This window comes from Engystomops pustulosus, chromosome 4 (assembly GCF_040894005.1).
Source record: "Engystomops pustulosus chromosome 4, aEngPut4.maternal, whole genome shotgun sequence".
In the NCBI taxonomy this organism is placed as follows: Eukaryota; Metazoa; Chordata; class Amphibia; order Anura; family Leptodactylidae; genus Engystomops; species Engystomops pustulosus.
This window is the reverse complement of record NC_092414.1, coordinates 110,340,396-110,355,233: the sequence shown is the minus strand read 5'-3', so window position 1 is coordinate 110,355,233 and position 14,838 is coordinate 110,340,396. Positions and strand designations below refer to the sequence as shown.

General features: G+C 41.8%; 1 protein-coding gene across 3 annotated transcripts in view; it reads right to left on the bottom strand.

The window, feature by feature from the left end:
- Nucleotides 1–1,883: 1,883 nt before the first annotated feature.
- Nucleotides 1,884–14,838, bottom strand: part of MLC1 (modulator of VRAC current 1) — a 71,283-nt gene continuing 58,328 nt past the window's right edge. For 2 of the 3 annotated variants that reach the window (XM_072147074.1, XM_072147073.1), the window contains 4 exons: nt 8,815–8,871; nt 7,506–7,628; nt 4,579–4,746; nt 1,888–2,708 (listed from right to left, as the gene is read on the bottom strand). In XM_072147074.1, the coding sequence (XP_072003175.1) occupies nt 2,634–2,708; nt 4,579–4,746; nt 7,506–7,628; nt 8,815–8,871 (423 nt within the window). In that variant the 3' untranslated portion in view covers nt 1,888–2,633. Of the gene's footprint in view, nt 2,709–4,578; nt 4,747–7,505; nt 7,629–8,814; nt 8,872–14,838 lie in introns of all 3 variants that reach the window. The other variant, XM_072147075.1, reaches the window with a different exon arrangement.

Here is a 14,838-nt window from a genome sequence, read left to right as displayed (position 1 = left end):
CCCATAATGCGTCAAAAAACGGGGCAAGCGAAACAGACGAGGGCTACGGGTAAAAAAGGTGCACGACAAGAAAATCGAGGAAGTAGCAACGGGAAGAGAAGAGCAGAATTGTCATAACGTCCTCATTCTATCATCAACTATTTTATCTGGGGAGCAGATCGAAGTTCTTTCAAAAGGACTCAATTTTGTTCCAACAAAGGACTTTGATATATTTCAAAGTGAAAAAAGTGACAGCATCTAAAGTAATGAAAAAAAAGGTGATAAACCTTTATTTACCAAGGAATGATAAACTGCAAGGGGGGGCGGCACTGTCACAGATGTCCCACGCGATCCATGTCATGGAGCGAGGGCACACCCGTACCTCTCCTGGCTCTACTCTGGTTTCGGTTAGGCCATACTCCTGCTTTCTGTCCCGGCCGCGTGCTACCCCCGCTAGGGCGCGTGCACGCCGCCTCTGCAGGATTTAAAGGGCCAGCGTCCTCCTCATTGGCGCTGGTCACTTCCGGTTTTTCTAAAAAAAAAATAGCATCTCCAGTCCCCGGTGTTCCAAAAGTCGTTCCAGACTCCAGTGTTTCAAAAGCCGTACCAGACTCCGGTATTCTAAAAGCCGCTCCAGTCTACAACTGCACAGTCTGAATTGGAATCTATGCAAGTCAACAATGCCCATCTCACCGTTGAGGAACTTTCCAGCTGTCTACAGGAGAAACTCAGCATCTCATCGGGATGTGTACTATCCGCCCTTCAATGTCTAGGGGACACCAACAACTTGGAGTTCTAGGACAAACCTCCCTAGGTGAGAATACGGGATCTCCATGCTTTACAGTTCCACTGCAAGTCCCAGCATTTCTGGACTCTGGTTCTGCAGGGAATTTTGTGGATGCTGCTCTGGTCTCCTGGCATCACATGACGGTGGTTTCTCTCGAGAGCCCTTTATCCATATCTTCCATCGATGGACAGATCTTGCCTGATCTGGTTCGGTATTGCACTAAACCAGTCCTTCTCCGGGTTGGAGCTCATCATAAAGAAAGACTCTGCTTCTACGTCCTGGCACGCTCCACCTCATCTCTCCTTTTGGGTCTTCCATGGCTGCAACTCCATGCTCCGGTCCTCGACTGGAAAACTGGTGAAATCCTGAGTTGGTTACTAGAATGCCACCCAAACTGCACTTCTTCACCCCCAATCGTCCTGACCTCTTCGGACTTCGCTGGTAAGGTATAAGTTCCTTTACAGTTATCCTCCAGCAGTCTGTCTCCTCCACATTGTGGAGGACCAAAGAAGAGGAGGGGGGAGGCCCCTCTCCTCTCACACGCCGCTCTCCACTCTGTGGCGACGTGTCTGCCCCGGACCCGGACTTACCTCTCCTGGTCCCTGGCTCTACTCCCTGGATCTTCAAGTCTTCCCATTGAAGTGAAAGCCTCCTGTGTGTATCCCGAGGTCCCGTTCCTATGTGTAACCTGTGGTCCGTGTCCGGTGGTCCGAATGCTGTGGTCCGTATCCTGTGGTCCGTGTCCAGTGGTCCGTGTCCTGTGGTCCGTGTCCGGTGGTCTGTATCCTGTGGTCCATGTCCGGTGGTCCGTATCCTGTGGTCCGTGTTCGGTGGTCCGTATCCAGGCAGATATTCATAGCTCCCAAAAAACTTCATAACTAACATTTCCAGGACGTCTGCTTTAAGTTGGCATGGATTTTTATGCATCCTCTCATTTTTCTAGGATGTCAAGGGTTTTCTAGGATGTCATGGAACTTAGTATTATGGGTGCAATTTTTCACATTTTTATGAAAATTGACAAAACCTAAATTTACATCAAATCCTGACAATTAAATACTTGAGTATGACCATGACCATAATGTCATAAGGTCACTGTGCAAACATAACCCGAACAGCATTGAAAGCTGCTGTGTGATACACCCGTTGCAATTCTTTTATTTCTTTTTTTTGCATTCTTTTATTGCAATACATATTCATGAAAGACATTGTTTTAGATAAATAAAAATAAAAGGTTTTTGCAGATGGAACATCTGGGCTGATATCTGTCTACATTATTACAATGAGAAAATAATGCACATTTCTAAAAAAATCTATAGTGAACTATAATCTGGCTGCAAGGCAATTAAAGGGGTATTCTCGTCTGGGCATTCACATCCAGATTCATTAATCTGCCATATATAAACATTTCTTCAATTAGATGTCATTAGAAAAAAATTACCTGGTTAAAGATAATTTCTCATAAATATAGTGATATTGTCCCTTAGAAATCGAGATAGCTTCCTCGGATATGGCCACCGCTGCTGGAGGGATTGACCAAAGAAAAAAAAAGGTTTTTATATATGAAATGTCTGGGAGTTACTGCATGTCCCACAGCGTCCTGTGGTAATGATCGCTGAATTCAGGTGGTCAGGTAGGACTCAATAGTGCATGTCTGGCCACGGCTACCAAAATATGAGGTGTTCGTATCCGGGGAAGCCATCTCGTTTCTAAGGGACAACATGGCTACATTTATGAGAAATTATCTTCATATAGGACATTTTTTTAATAACATCCAATTGAAGAAATGTTTACATATGGCAAATTAATTAAATTAAATTTAAATGCCCAGATGGGAATACCCCTTTAAGAATCAGGAGATAAAAGAAGTCTACTGGCTCATCTGTACCATAACAGCTTTCCATGCCTTTTCCTTGTCAAAGTCTCTCAGGGAATTGTTGGAAACCTGCAAATAGAACATAGATAAAATAAAAGTCTAACTTTCATTAAATACACCCACTGACTGTTACAAAAATATATAAATAAAATGTTTTCCTTATCATAACAGGCATATATATATAAAGCACAAATATGACCAAACATGTGTAGTTTGTTAATTTGCTTAAAATACATTTTAATATCTTCTGTGCAGCAAGACTATAATTAACCCCTTACTGCAAATGGACGCTACTACTACGTCTGTTTTGCAAAACCTGGGTGCAAACGGACGAACAGTGATGTCTAGCTGCTGGCACCAACTCATTTTGTTTTAACCCCCGTGAAACATCTAAAGGGTAAACAAACTTCGTAAAACTGTGTTTTCATATGTTGGGGAGTGTTGTTTCTATAATGGGGTAATTTACAGGGCTTTGCTATTATTTAGGCAACTGAAAGTCACTTAAAAGCTGAACAGGCCCATATAAATATAGGTTTATCGATTTTCATAAAAATGTAAAAAATCACAACCAAAATTCTAAGCCTCATAACATCCTAGAAAAATAGAAGGAAGCATAAAAATCCATGCCAACATAAAGCAGACATTCAGGAAATGGTAGTAATAAAGTTATTTGGGTATGACTATCTGCCTAAAAAGCAGAGAATTTAGAACTTTGAAAACAGAGAATTTTTAAAAATTTCATAATTTAATTTTTTTTCCCCATAACTAAACGTTAACATATAATCTAAATGTTTTAACTAATTTAATGTGTAAGGTGTCACAAGTAAATACCGTATATGCCGGCGTATAAGACGACTGGGCGTATAAGACGACCCCCAACTTCTGCCCTAAAAATATAGAATTTGGTATATACTCACTGTATAAGACTACCCCTCTCCCAAATGAAAAAAAGTCTGCTTAAAACTTTGCAAAACAAATAAGAGAGCAAGTGCCTGGTGATCATAACTGTAAGCTGCGATATTAATGAAGATCCGACATGCCTCTGTAAGTGCCGCCTGTGACCCCCAGCTCTGTGACGCCGACCGCTGTGACAGGGCGGCTGCATTAGCATACAGCGCGCCGCCCCGTCAGCGCGTACTAAGCCTCTTCTAATGACTGTGAGAGGCGGACTGCCGCGCATGCGCGGCGGTCCCAGGAAGCGGCTCTCTGCGCGCTGACGGGGAAAAAAAACACCTCACACAGTGCGACCCCCGTATATCCGGCGTATAAGACGACCCCCCACTGTAGCCATTATTTTAAGGGGTTAAAAAGTAGTCTTATACGCCAGTATATACAGTAATCTCAAAATCACCAGAATATGCTAAAGTTTTCCAAAGTTGTAACTACATAAAGAGACACATGTAAGAATTGAAATGAAGCCTGGCTATTATGGCCAAACTGGCTGTAGAGGCAAGGGGTTATGATGCTGACATTAGGACATCCATTGCTGGGACCTGCAGCTATCTAGAGAATGGGTGTTTATGACCTGCATCTTATGACTGCAGTAAGTGGAGTGCTGTGTGACCCTATCCAAATATTTTTGCAGGGGTTTCAAAAATTTTGAGCCCCGGAGCCATGAGACACCCATTCTAAATATAGATTTGAGCCCCGGAGGCTCTTAAAACAGCCATTACTTTTTTATTTTAACCTGTAGTTTCCTGGAACGGCAGCTTAGTTTTTATCAGCTGTCATGTAAACAAGGATATGGGGTAACAATAAACTGACGGGGAAAAGATACAATTATTTTTTTTATTTATACAAGCCATACAACTACCAGCAAAATCCCCCATTAAGGAGGCAATAACCTTCACCTTCAATCTACAGTGGCAGTTCTAAAGATATATTCTTAAAAATTATTCCATGTAAATCTATTAAAAGTTGATGTTCACATTACACTTACTTCTTTATTTCTGTATTCACACTTGTCCAAGTGCGAAACATTCCACAATGAATCCTGCAAACTCATCTGTAATTTGTACTGTACACACTGAATGACAGTGACATTTGTGAGCACGGCCTGTATCAGCAGGATCAGCATCAGAAGTAAGAGCAAAACTTCATAAAAATGCTAAAAAGAGATAAGTCTACGAGTTACTCATCCAATGATGACACATATCTATAGCAGTAAAATGAATCAAAGGGAACCTGTATAGACAATGTGTGACACTACACCACCCACAGGTCTTTATGGTCCATTGGTTTAGTGTACTGAATCGACATATAGGGATTTTCTACATGTTCAGAGCTCCTCCTCCCTGTAGTACTCCCTGGCTTTACCGTGCAGGCTCACACTCTCATACAAGTTGATTTGGAGCTCTAAACCACAGGTCTTTACGGATCTGTAGGTAGTTTAAGGTCTCAAATCGATCTGACAGGTTCTCTGATAAATAAGGAGATTAAATAATCTACTAAACTACATTAATTTCAACAAGTAGAAGATACGTTATAACAAACTAGGACTCATGTCAACTGTATTTTAATTACATTTTTATACCCTCTCTACATTTATTTAATTACATAGTTGGTCATTTATATGGATACACCAAAAAATGGGAATAGTTGTAGATTTCACCTTCTTGTTTGTGGAACATTTGTATTTGGAAGGGGGGAAACTTTTTCAAGATTGGTGTTGATCATGCTAGCTATTTTGGAGTCGGCCATTTTGGATCCAACTTTGTTTTTTCCAACAGGAAGAGGGTCACGTAACACATCAAAATTATTAAGAATTTCACAAGAAAAACAATGGTGTGCTTGGTTTTAACCCCTTCCTGCACCTTGACGTGATACTACGTCATAGGATGCGGGTCGTTCCCGCACTTGACGTAGTATCACGTCATGGCGATCACCCGGCTCAGAACCTGAGCCCGGGCGATCGCCGCGGGATCCCAGCGGTATGCGGCAGCCGGGATCCCGCAGTAACAGCCAGGATTGCGACTATCGCGATCGCGTCTATGGTGAATCACCGCGACGAGCGGCACCCTCCGTGCAAGGCACGGAGGTGCCGATTGTTGCCATGGCAACCCTGAAGCCCGATAAGGACCCCAGGGTTGCCTTCACTAGAAGCCTGTTAGGATCGTGCTTACAGCACGATCTAACAGTGCTGATGTCAGCCTATGCAGAATGCATAGGCTGACTATGTAATATGCTGCAATACATTAGTATTGCAGTATATTACAATGAACAAGTGATCAAATGATCACTGGTTCATGTCCCACCCTGGGACAAAATAAAACAGTAAAAAAAAAGTGCAATTAAAAAAAATTATTAAAAAAGAATAAAAGTCCCTTGAAGTCCCATCCCATGCAATAATCCAATAAAACATAAAAAAGTGAAAATCACCCAAAAAACCACAACATAATGGGCATCACAACGTCCGTTACAACCCGTACAATAAAATAAAATCGTCACTGAACCCATACGGTGAACGGCGTAAAAAAAAAAAGCACAAAAAAACTTGCAAAAATTATGACATTTTCACATCTGACCTCATAAAAAGTGCATAAAAAGTAATCAAAAAGTAACATTTACCCCGACATGATACCAAAAATAAGTACAGCTTGTCCCGCAAAAAATAAGCTATAAACCAGCTCTGTAAACAAAAAAATATAAATGTTCTGCCCATTGTTACATGGCGATACCAAAACAAGCAAATTTCCATAAAAAAGCCATATAAATGGGGTATCGCAGTAATCGTGATGACCCATAGAATAAAGATAACACATTATTTTTATGGTATGGTGAACGTCCGGCGAAAAAAATGCTAAAAACCATAAACAAGAATTAATAATTTTTTTAACCACCACCAAGAAAGAGTTAATAAAATCTGATTATTGGCTATTGAGCCCCCCCGTAAATGATGTCCCTGAAAAGTGGATCTCATCCACAAAAAAAATAATCTCCCATATGTCCAAATTACAAAAAAAATAAACATTTTATAACCTGTAAAATGTGACATTGCAGATCTGCTCTGAATGGCGCAGCTTCCCTTCTATGCACGGTCGTGTGCCCATACAGCAGTCACCACCACATATGGGGCATCCTCTTACTCGGGAGAAATTGGGTATCAAACTTTGTGGAGTTTTTTGTCATTTAATACTTTGTAACGGTTTAATTTTTGGCCAAAATTAATACATTGTCTAAAAAAAATTACAGCTTGTAAATTACACCTCCATATTGTTTTAACTCATGTGAAGCATCTAAAGGGTTAACACACTTCTTAAAGTTGGTTTTTTACACATTGAGGAGTGTAGTTTCTAAAATGGCATGATACATGGGGTTTTACTGCTGTTTAGGCCTCTCAAAGTCAGTTAAAGCTGAGCATGTGCCTCTAAATAAGGGTTTTGGCGATTTTCATAAAAATGAGAAAAATTGCACCCAAAATTCTGAACCTCCTAACAACCTAGAAAAGAGAGAGGATGCACAAAATCCTATGCCGATGTAAAGCCAACATTCAGGAAATGTTAGTTATGAAGTTACTTGGGTGCTATGACTATCTGCCTGAAAAGCAGAAAATTTTGAACTTTGAAAATGAATAATTTTCAGAAATTTTTGCCAAATTTAAATTTTTTCATAACTAAACACAAAAGATATCATCAAAATGTTTCTATTACTTTGAAGTACATTGTGTGACGGTAAAACAATCACAAAATCCCCTGGATATGTTAAAGCGTCGCAAAGTTATAACCTCCTATAATGACACAGGGCAAATTTAAAAAATCAGGCCTGGTCCTAAAGGTCTAAAATGGCATAGACACGTAGGGGTTAACATAACTTTTTTCATGAGTTATTTACCCTGTATTTTATATTAGAAAACAATGATCGACTTACATTTACAGAAGGTGGGTAGGTTTTGAAAAAATCAATTGTGCTCCCAATATTGACAGATAGATAGGCTGATGTAGTAAATAATACTGGAGACGTAACACTGCTAGTAGCAATCAGAACTTCCACCTATTGGAAACACAAAGAATTAGAATAAACTAATTTAAAAGCAGATCTTTGGGGTAAAAGAGTGATCCACTTTGTTGAAACTGATGTTTATGCTGATTTTGGGAGATCCAATAGGGCTGTTAGATATTTTCACATGGTAGAATGGTTGACTTCACTGTAGAATGCTTGATTGGAGCTTGACTACTGTGATTTACAATGTATGTTTGCATAGCTACTATTATAATATTGACCATCAGACATTTATGGCACAAACTACTGATTTACCATAAATTTCACTGGGAAACCCCCCTCAGAAAGGGAAGTACAGCTGGATAAACAGGTGTAAGCCTGCATCATTTATGATTCCTTACATGTCAGAAAAGGATGCAATTAAATACTAAGATCTCACTTATACCAGTAGACAGATCATTAACAACAGAATGCTAAGTATTATAATAATGGATAGGATGCAAAAGGCACCATGTAGACAGCAGCATAGGGAAAGGACAGTGTTATGTGCTGAAGGCTAGGGGCCATCACTGCCCATGTCATGCCTCTTTCCTTAGCAGCTGACCGAGAAATTAGTGAGAGCAGAATAACTTACAGTGCACACAACACAAGTAGTGCCACCACCATACATTTTCATTACTATGATTGCACCAGTCTCTGGTTTATATCTATCAATTGCTCTCTCTCTCTCTCTGTCTTCATATAGAGGAACTCTGTCACCAGAGTTTAGCCTGTTTAACTACTAGCCAACTTATGTATTCCTTTATAGAATGCCCTCTTTCGTATGAAATCTCACCTGTTACCTATAAAAAAAAATCCTCTAAAGTCATGTGAAAATTAGATGACAAGAGTTATATTTTGCCTGAGATCAGTCAATTTTAGAAGCTGCAGGTGGAGTTTCACTTAAGATGCACCTAAAGATGTTCTATAGTACTTCCGAACATGCCTGATATAATCTTAAAGTATTCATGCATGATTTCACATAAAAGAAGGTCTAGAAAGGATATTTCATACCCAACGTGAGGAGGCAGGTAGCCGAGTAGGGAAAAGTAGGTGACAGATTACATCTGGAGTAAAATTTTAAGATAAATAAGGTAACTTTTCAGCATTATTAAAAAATGTTGCCACTGATTACTCACAATATTGAGGTCCAGCAATAATAAGGATAATTGATAAATGTATACTTATAAACTCTTACCAAACATTTACTTGGATATTCTGCAGCCACATGACTGGCAATAGCGGTAGGAAAACACTGAAATAGAACACATTGTCAGGTAAATGTTTTGAACAGAGTAGATATTGATAAGCTCTGTGACACTGCTCAGGAAATAGACCCAATAGTGTTTTTCTTTGGCTTACAAGTAATAACTTCCCTCTTTACACCTACTCCACGTCAAGTGGACACGGAGGGGTGCAAAGTGTGGTATGGCCATTGGCGGATTGGGATGCTGCAGGGTGTTCCTGTCCCGTCATTTATCGCCATGTGCATTTTGCTTCAATAATGTGCAGGGTACTCTAGATTATTGAAGACTGGCATATGATCTTCAATATTCTGGCGCACCCTGCATGTGCCAATCCTGCTTAAACTGAACGCACCAGTATTTTTTGTCGAACTTTCGACACTAGAACGCCCCTTTAGGTGGAGAGTTTTATGTTGCCGCGGACACAGTGCCGCCATGACACAACACTTGCACAGACACATCATAGCATTCATCACATCATCATAATAATCATATGTGCAAGCAGTTTGCACATGTATTAATGTGCAAACTGCTGATGAAGACTGGCACAGCCAGTTAGATAAATGTGGGCCATAAAGTTATGGAGAAAAGATGCTCCAGACATTAGGATTGAAACCAGCTACTACACAAGATATTTCACAAGAGGTCCACTGTGTAAAAAGTATAACGCTCACAGTTTTCTGCCATAATTGGACAAAAGGTAGAGATCCTGCTTATTCCCCCTCTAGATCTAAGACTCAACAAACCCCAGGTAATTGATCTTTGGGAAGTATGGATTTCAATAGTAAAACCAAACTACCTTTTGCATGTCAACTAAAGCAGTTCACATAGATGTCAGATTCTTATTGTCTATTTGTTTAAATAAACAATTTTAAAAACTTTAAATATGATATATTACTGGCCCCTCCGCAGGGATGACAAGCAAATTCGTAAAGCATTCCATATTTTTTAAAATATGATATATTACAGTAATGAATCACAACTACTCAAAAAGTATGGTGGTGTGGGCTTGTAAGACAGTCTCAAATATTTTCATTTTCTGTCAGAGAAACCTATATATCAGACTGCCAAGAGACACATTTTCACATGTTTATGGAGATACTATATACCTTATATACTCGAGTATAAGCCTAGTTTTTCAGCACAAAATTTGTGCTCAAAAACCCTAACTCGGCTTATACTCGAGTCAACTAAAAACAAAGACAAAACTCACCTTTCTGACGTCACCTATAGGAGACAGTCTGAGACAGAAGAGGACCTATGAGTACAGTGTTATTTTTTTCCTACTACAGGGGCTGGGCAGGCTGCATGCTACAGGGGTTGGGCAGGCTGTATGCTACAGGGGCTGGCAGACTATATACTGGGAGGCTGTAACCAATGCATTTCCCACCCTCGGCTTATACTCGAGTCAATAGGTTTTCCCAGTTTTTTGTGTTGAAATTAGGGGTCTCGGCTTATACTCGGGTCGGCTTATACTCGAGTATATACGGTAGATATTAAAATTCCTAAAGCAAAATAAAAAAGACAGCGACAGGGGATAATCAATAAAGAAAATTACTACCTTACATACACTGAACATCTAAAATGAAGAGACTGAAAGTATTTAAATTAAATCAAAATGCAGCATATTGCACATTTTTACAGAAAGATTTATTGCTATTGCTCAACCATTTAGGTGATTAGTGGATTTGTTCAAGTCATCCAAGTATGAAAGATACTCATAGATCCAGGCACCATGGCTGTGTAATCTTCTTATAGTTGTTATCCATTGCCTCCTTCCTACTAAAATAGACTTTATGCTAATGAGCCTGAGGGGTTCTGGGGGGTGTTTCCAGAGCCCCTCAGTGATGTATTTTCACTAGTTGTTTTAATGAGCAGAACATGTCTCCCTCTTCCCAAGCTCTCTCCCTCTTACCTCTGCCTGTGTAATCTTGCAATAGAAGGAAATGCAGAGGAAGAGGAGACCTGTTCTGCTCATTGTAATGCAACACCCCTGCCAATGTATAGGCAAGGGGGTAGTTGCGAATAGGGCCCTCTATCTGTCTCTCCACAGCAGGCAGGGTCGGACTGACCCACTGGGGTGGCGATGAAAGCACTGGTGGGCCTGGCACCCGCTGACTCCGCCCTCTTGTTGTGTTGACTCCGCCCCTCGTCAAGTTGACTCCAACCCTTTTCCTGTTGGCACTTAAACCCTGTGCCCGATGGAGTAGCAAGCAATCATGATGCAGAGAGCTCTGAGCTCTCCACTTCATCATTGTGCCTCTCTGCTGCTGTGTACAGCAGATCGGCAGGCGCGATATGAAGACATCATCGCCTGCCGGATTGTTGTACACAGCAGCACAAAAAGAGGAGCTACTGAGGATTGTGGAAAGGTGAGGTATGTGGTGTTTGTTTTTTTAATTATGTTTAAAAGAGGAGAGGGGGCCACACTAAGAGTGGGGGAGATGAGGGGGGCCCACAAAATTATGGGGAGATAAGAGGGGTCCACATTAAAAAGAGGGAGATGAGGGGCCACAAAAAAGGGGGAAAAATGAGAAGGGGACCCATAAAATGGGGGGCCAACAAGATTGGAGAGGGCCACAATGAGAAAAAGAGGGGGATATAAGAGAGGGAGATGCCAGGGGCCACACAATAAGAGGGGCAGATACAAGGGAATAACATTAATAGGAGAGAGGAGCGATAAGTGAGAGGGGTTAAAGGGGGTACAGAAGATCAGGGTGCCCCACAATAATAGCGGGAGATACCTGGGGGCCCATAATAAGAGTGACAGATACAAAGGGGCTACAAAATGAGAGGAATATGAGAAAACCACAAATGAGAAGGGGAACAGAAGAAGAGGGGGGGGGGCAACAAGATTGGGGGAGATGAGCGTGGGTTCGAAAAAGAGGGGGAGGTGAGGAGGAATACAAGGGGCGACATTAAAATTGTTCCATATGACTGTTTGTTCTTTGTAATGTAATATAGTTGTATATGTCCCCTATGATTTGTAAAGCGCTACGGAATTTGATGGTGCTATATAAATAAAGATTATTATTATTATTATAAAAGAAGGGAGATGAGAGGCGGCAAAGAAGATGAGGGGGGCCCACATAATTAGAGAGGGGAGAAGAGAAGGGCCACAATAAGAGGGGGAGATGAGAGGGGACCCACAATTTTTCAATGTGGTCTAAAAATGTACTGTATATACTTGAGTATAAGCCAACATGAGTATAACCTAATTTTAACACAAACTACTGGGAAAACCTATAATCCTAGTATATAGCCTGCCAGCCCATGCCCCGAGTATATAGCCAGAAGCCCTTACCCCCCAGTATATAGCCATCCAGTACATGCCGCCAGTATATTTCCAGCACCTCCTGCCCCCAGAATATAGCCTGCAGCCCCTGCCCCCCCAGTATATAGCCTGTAGCCCCTGCCCTCAGTATAAAGCCAGCAGTCCCTGCCGCCTAGTATATAGCCAGCAGTCCCTGCCGCCTAGTATATAGCCAGCGGCCCCTGCCCTCAGTATATAGCCAGCAGACCCTGCCCCAAATATATAGCCTGTACCCCTGCCACCAGTATATAGCCAGCAGCCCTTGTCCCCAGTATATAGGTAGAAGCCACTGCCCCAAGTATATAGCCAGAAGCCACTGCCCAACCCCAGTATATAGCCTGCTTTCTCTACCTGCACAGTATATAGCCTTTAGCCCCTTCCCCCCAGTATATAGACTTAAGCCCCTGCCCCTCAGTATTTAGCCTGCAGCCAATCCCCCCTCAGTATACAGCCCGTAGCCCCTGCCCCCATTATACAGACTGTAGCCCCTCCCCTATTAATGCCTAGCCTATAAGAAAAAAAATAAAATGTGTACTCACCTTCCAATGCTTCCTGGTAGGTCCTCTTCTTTCCTTTGATCGGCGCAGTGCCATCGCTTTCGTCATGATGTCAGCTGCTCGCTGACATCAATAGTGTGTGGCGATAGGGATGCACACACTATAATGTCATAAAACAGCTGACATCATGACAAGTTTGAGGGAAAGTGCGGAAACAGGAAGCATTGATTGAAAAAAGAGGACCTGCCGGTGGTGTGGGGGGGGGGTGTCCGAAGGCAAGTACAAATTTAAGTTTTTTATAGACTCAACTATAAACCGAGTTAGATTCTTTCAGCACATCTTTGGTGCTCAAAAACCCGTCTTATACTCGATTATATATGGTACATTTAATATTCGCATGTAGCAGTAGGTGGGCCCCAAAAATCTATTTCACTGGTGGGCCCTTAGTCCCCGAGTCCGACCCTGCCAGCAGGTAAGCTTGTGCAACTCGCCTAAGGGGTAGTGCAGTAAGTCTGAGGTAATTAGCAGCTGTAAATCCTTCCTGGATAGGCAATGGTTAAATTGGGTGTGAGTTGTTAGCCAATTGTTTTTCATCATGTACACTGGAGTGTGATTGAAGAGGAAACCACCACCTGACCAGGATATAAAACCCCTTGGAAGGGAGGAGCTTGGCCCCTTGGAACCCAGCTCTCTCTAGAGAGCACATCCTCTTAAGGTCCAGACCTCATGGTCAGTCCAGTCAGACAGAGTGAAGATAGAGACAGTGTCAGTACATTATCAGTACTGACACTTAGCTAATGCCAGGACCAGAGTCAGGAGACTCATAGCTGCAGCTTCAGCAACTGGATACAGCTCCATCCAAGCCTGCATCTACTACCAGGCTGGTGCACTATTCCTGAGGATCCTCCCCATGACCACTCTAGTACCAGTTCTGCTGTGAGACAGTTTAGGCCCATTGCCTGCTGTTATTCAATAAAGAACTGTGAGCTATTTTGCACAACGTTGCCTCTGACTGATCCCTGGATACAGCTGTTACCACCACTGGCTCCCCATCCATCATCCTGGGACATATCTTACAGAGACTCAGGGGTTGCCAGAGAGAGAAGCAGTACAGTGCCATATTTATAGCACACACCACCTCCTGGAGACCTGCCAGGCTGTAGGACAGCCCTCTGGTCCCCATACCAAGCACTGTGACATCAGTGTGCCTAGGCCGCAACCACCAGCCACTCCGATATTTTGGGCCCCGGCTGCCTCCAGGCCCCAAGAAAAGGCTAGGCCCCGGTGGGGGATGTTGCAGTAACAACCAATGAAAATACATCACTGAGGGACTCTGGAAACAACCCCACTGCCCCTCAGGCTCCTTAGATCTCTGCTATTCACAGAACACATAATAATAATAATAATAATAATTCTTTATTTATATAGCGCACACAGATTACGCAGCGCTGCACAGGCATGGGACTAGTAGTTATATGTGTTGACATGATGGAGTCAGACCCTATGTTGAAGCATTAGACTAACAGCATGAGTGGCCCTGGCTCCATGAAAAGGGAGAAGAAATGTACTGATAAAAATGTAACAAAGTGAAAAATGGAAGTTCAAAAACAAAAAGGGCCTGGTTGTTATGGGGTTTCAAACACATTTGTGGATTGCAACCAAATGTTGCATGGTTTTTGTTTTAGAATTCTTGGGAGTGTAAATTCATGTTGATGGTATATACATAAATCTGCTCACTTTGTGTTATTATTTTCACATCCCTATTTGTGCATAAACCACCGTTTTGATTGTGATTTAAAAATGTATGTTTTCATAGCATTTTTTGTTTGTCACAAAGATGCAGGATGGTGGTACAGGCTGTCAACTGTTAATCAAGACAAATGCAATTGCCTGGTTGTCTGTAATTTAGTATTTATTTGTATACCTAAAAATTGTAAAAATTGCTCTGACCTATAACGCGAAAGGGTTAATCCCATGGATAGAGGCATCATTGGAACATGTATAAAGACATCTAAAAGGAACTGTGTGTGGTTTGAGGGGGATCACTGGTGACAGGTTTTCTTCAACTCATCTACAAGTGATCACAAGTTCACGTCAGGTTAGCGGACTGATAAAGGACACCTTTGTGTACAGGTTCCACATTTTCGAAGATCCATAACTGTATAGAC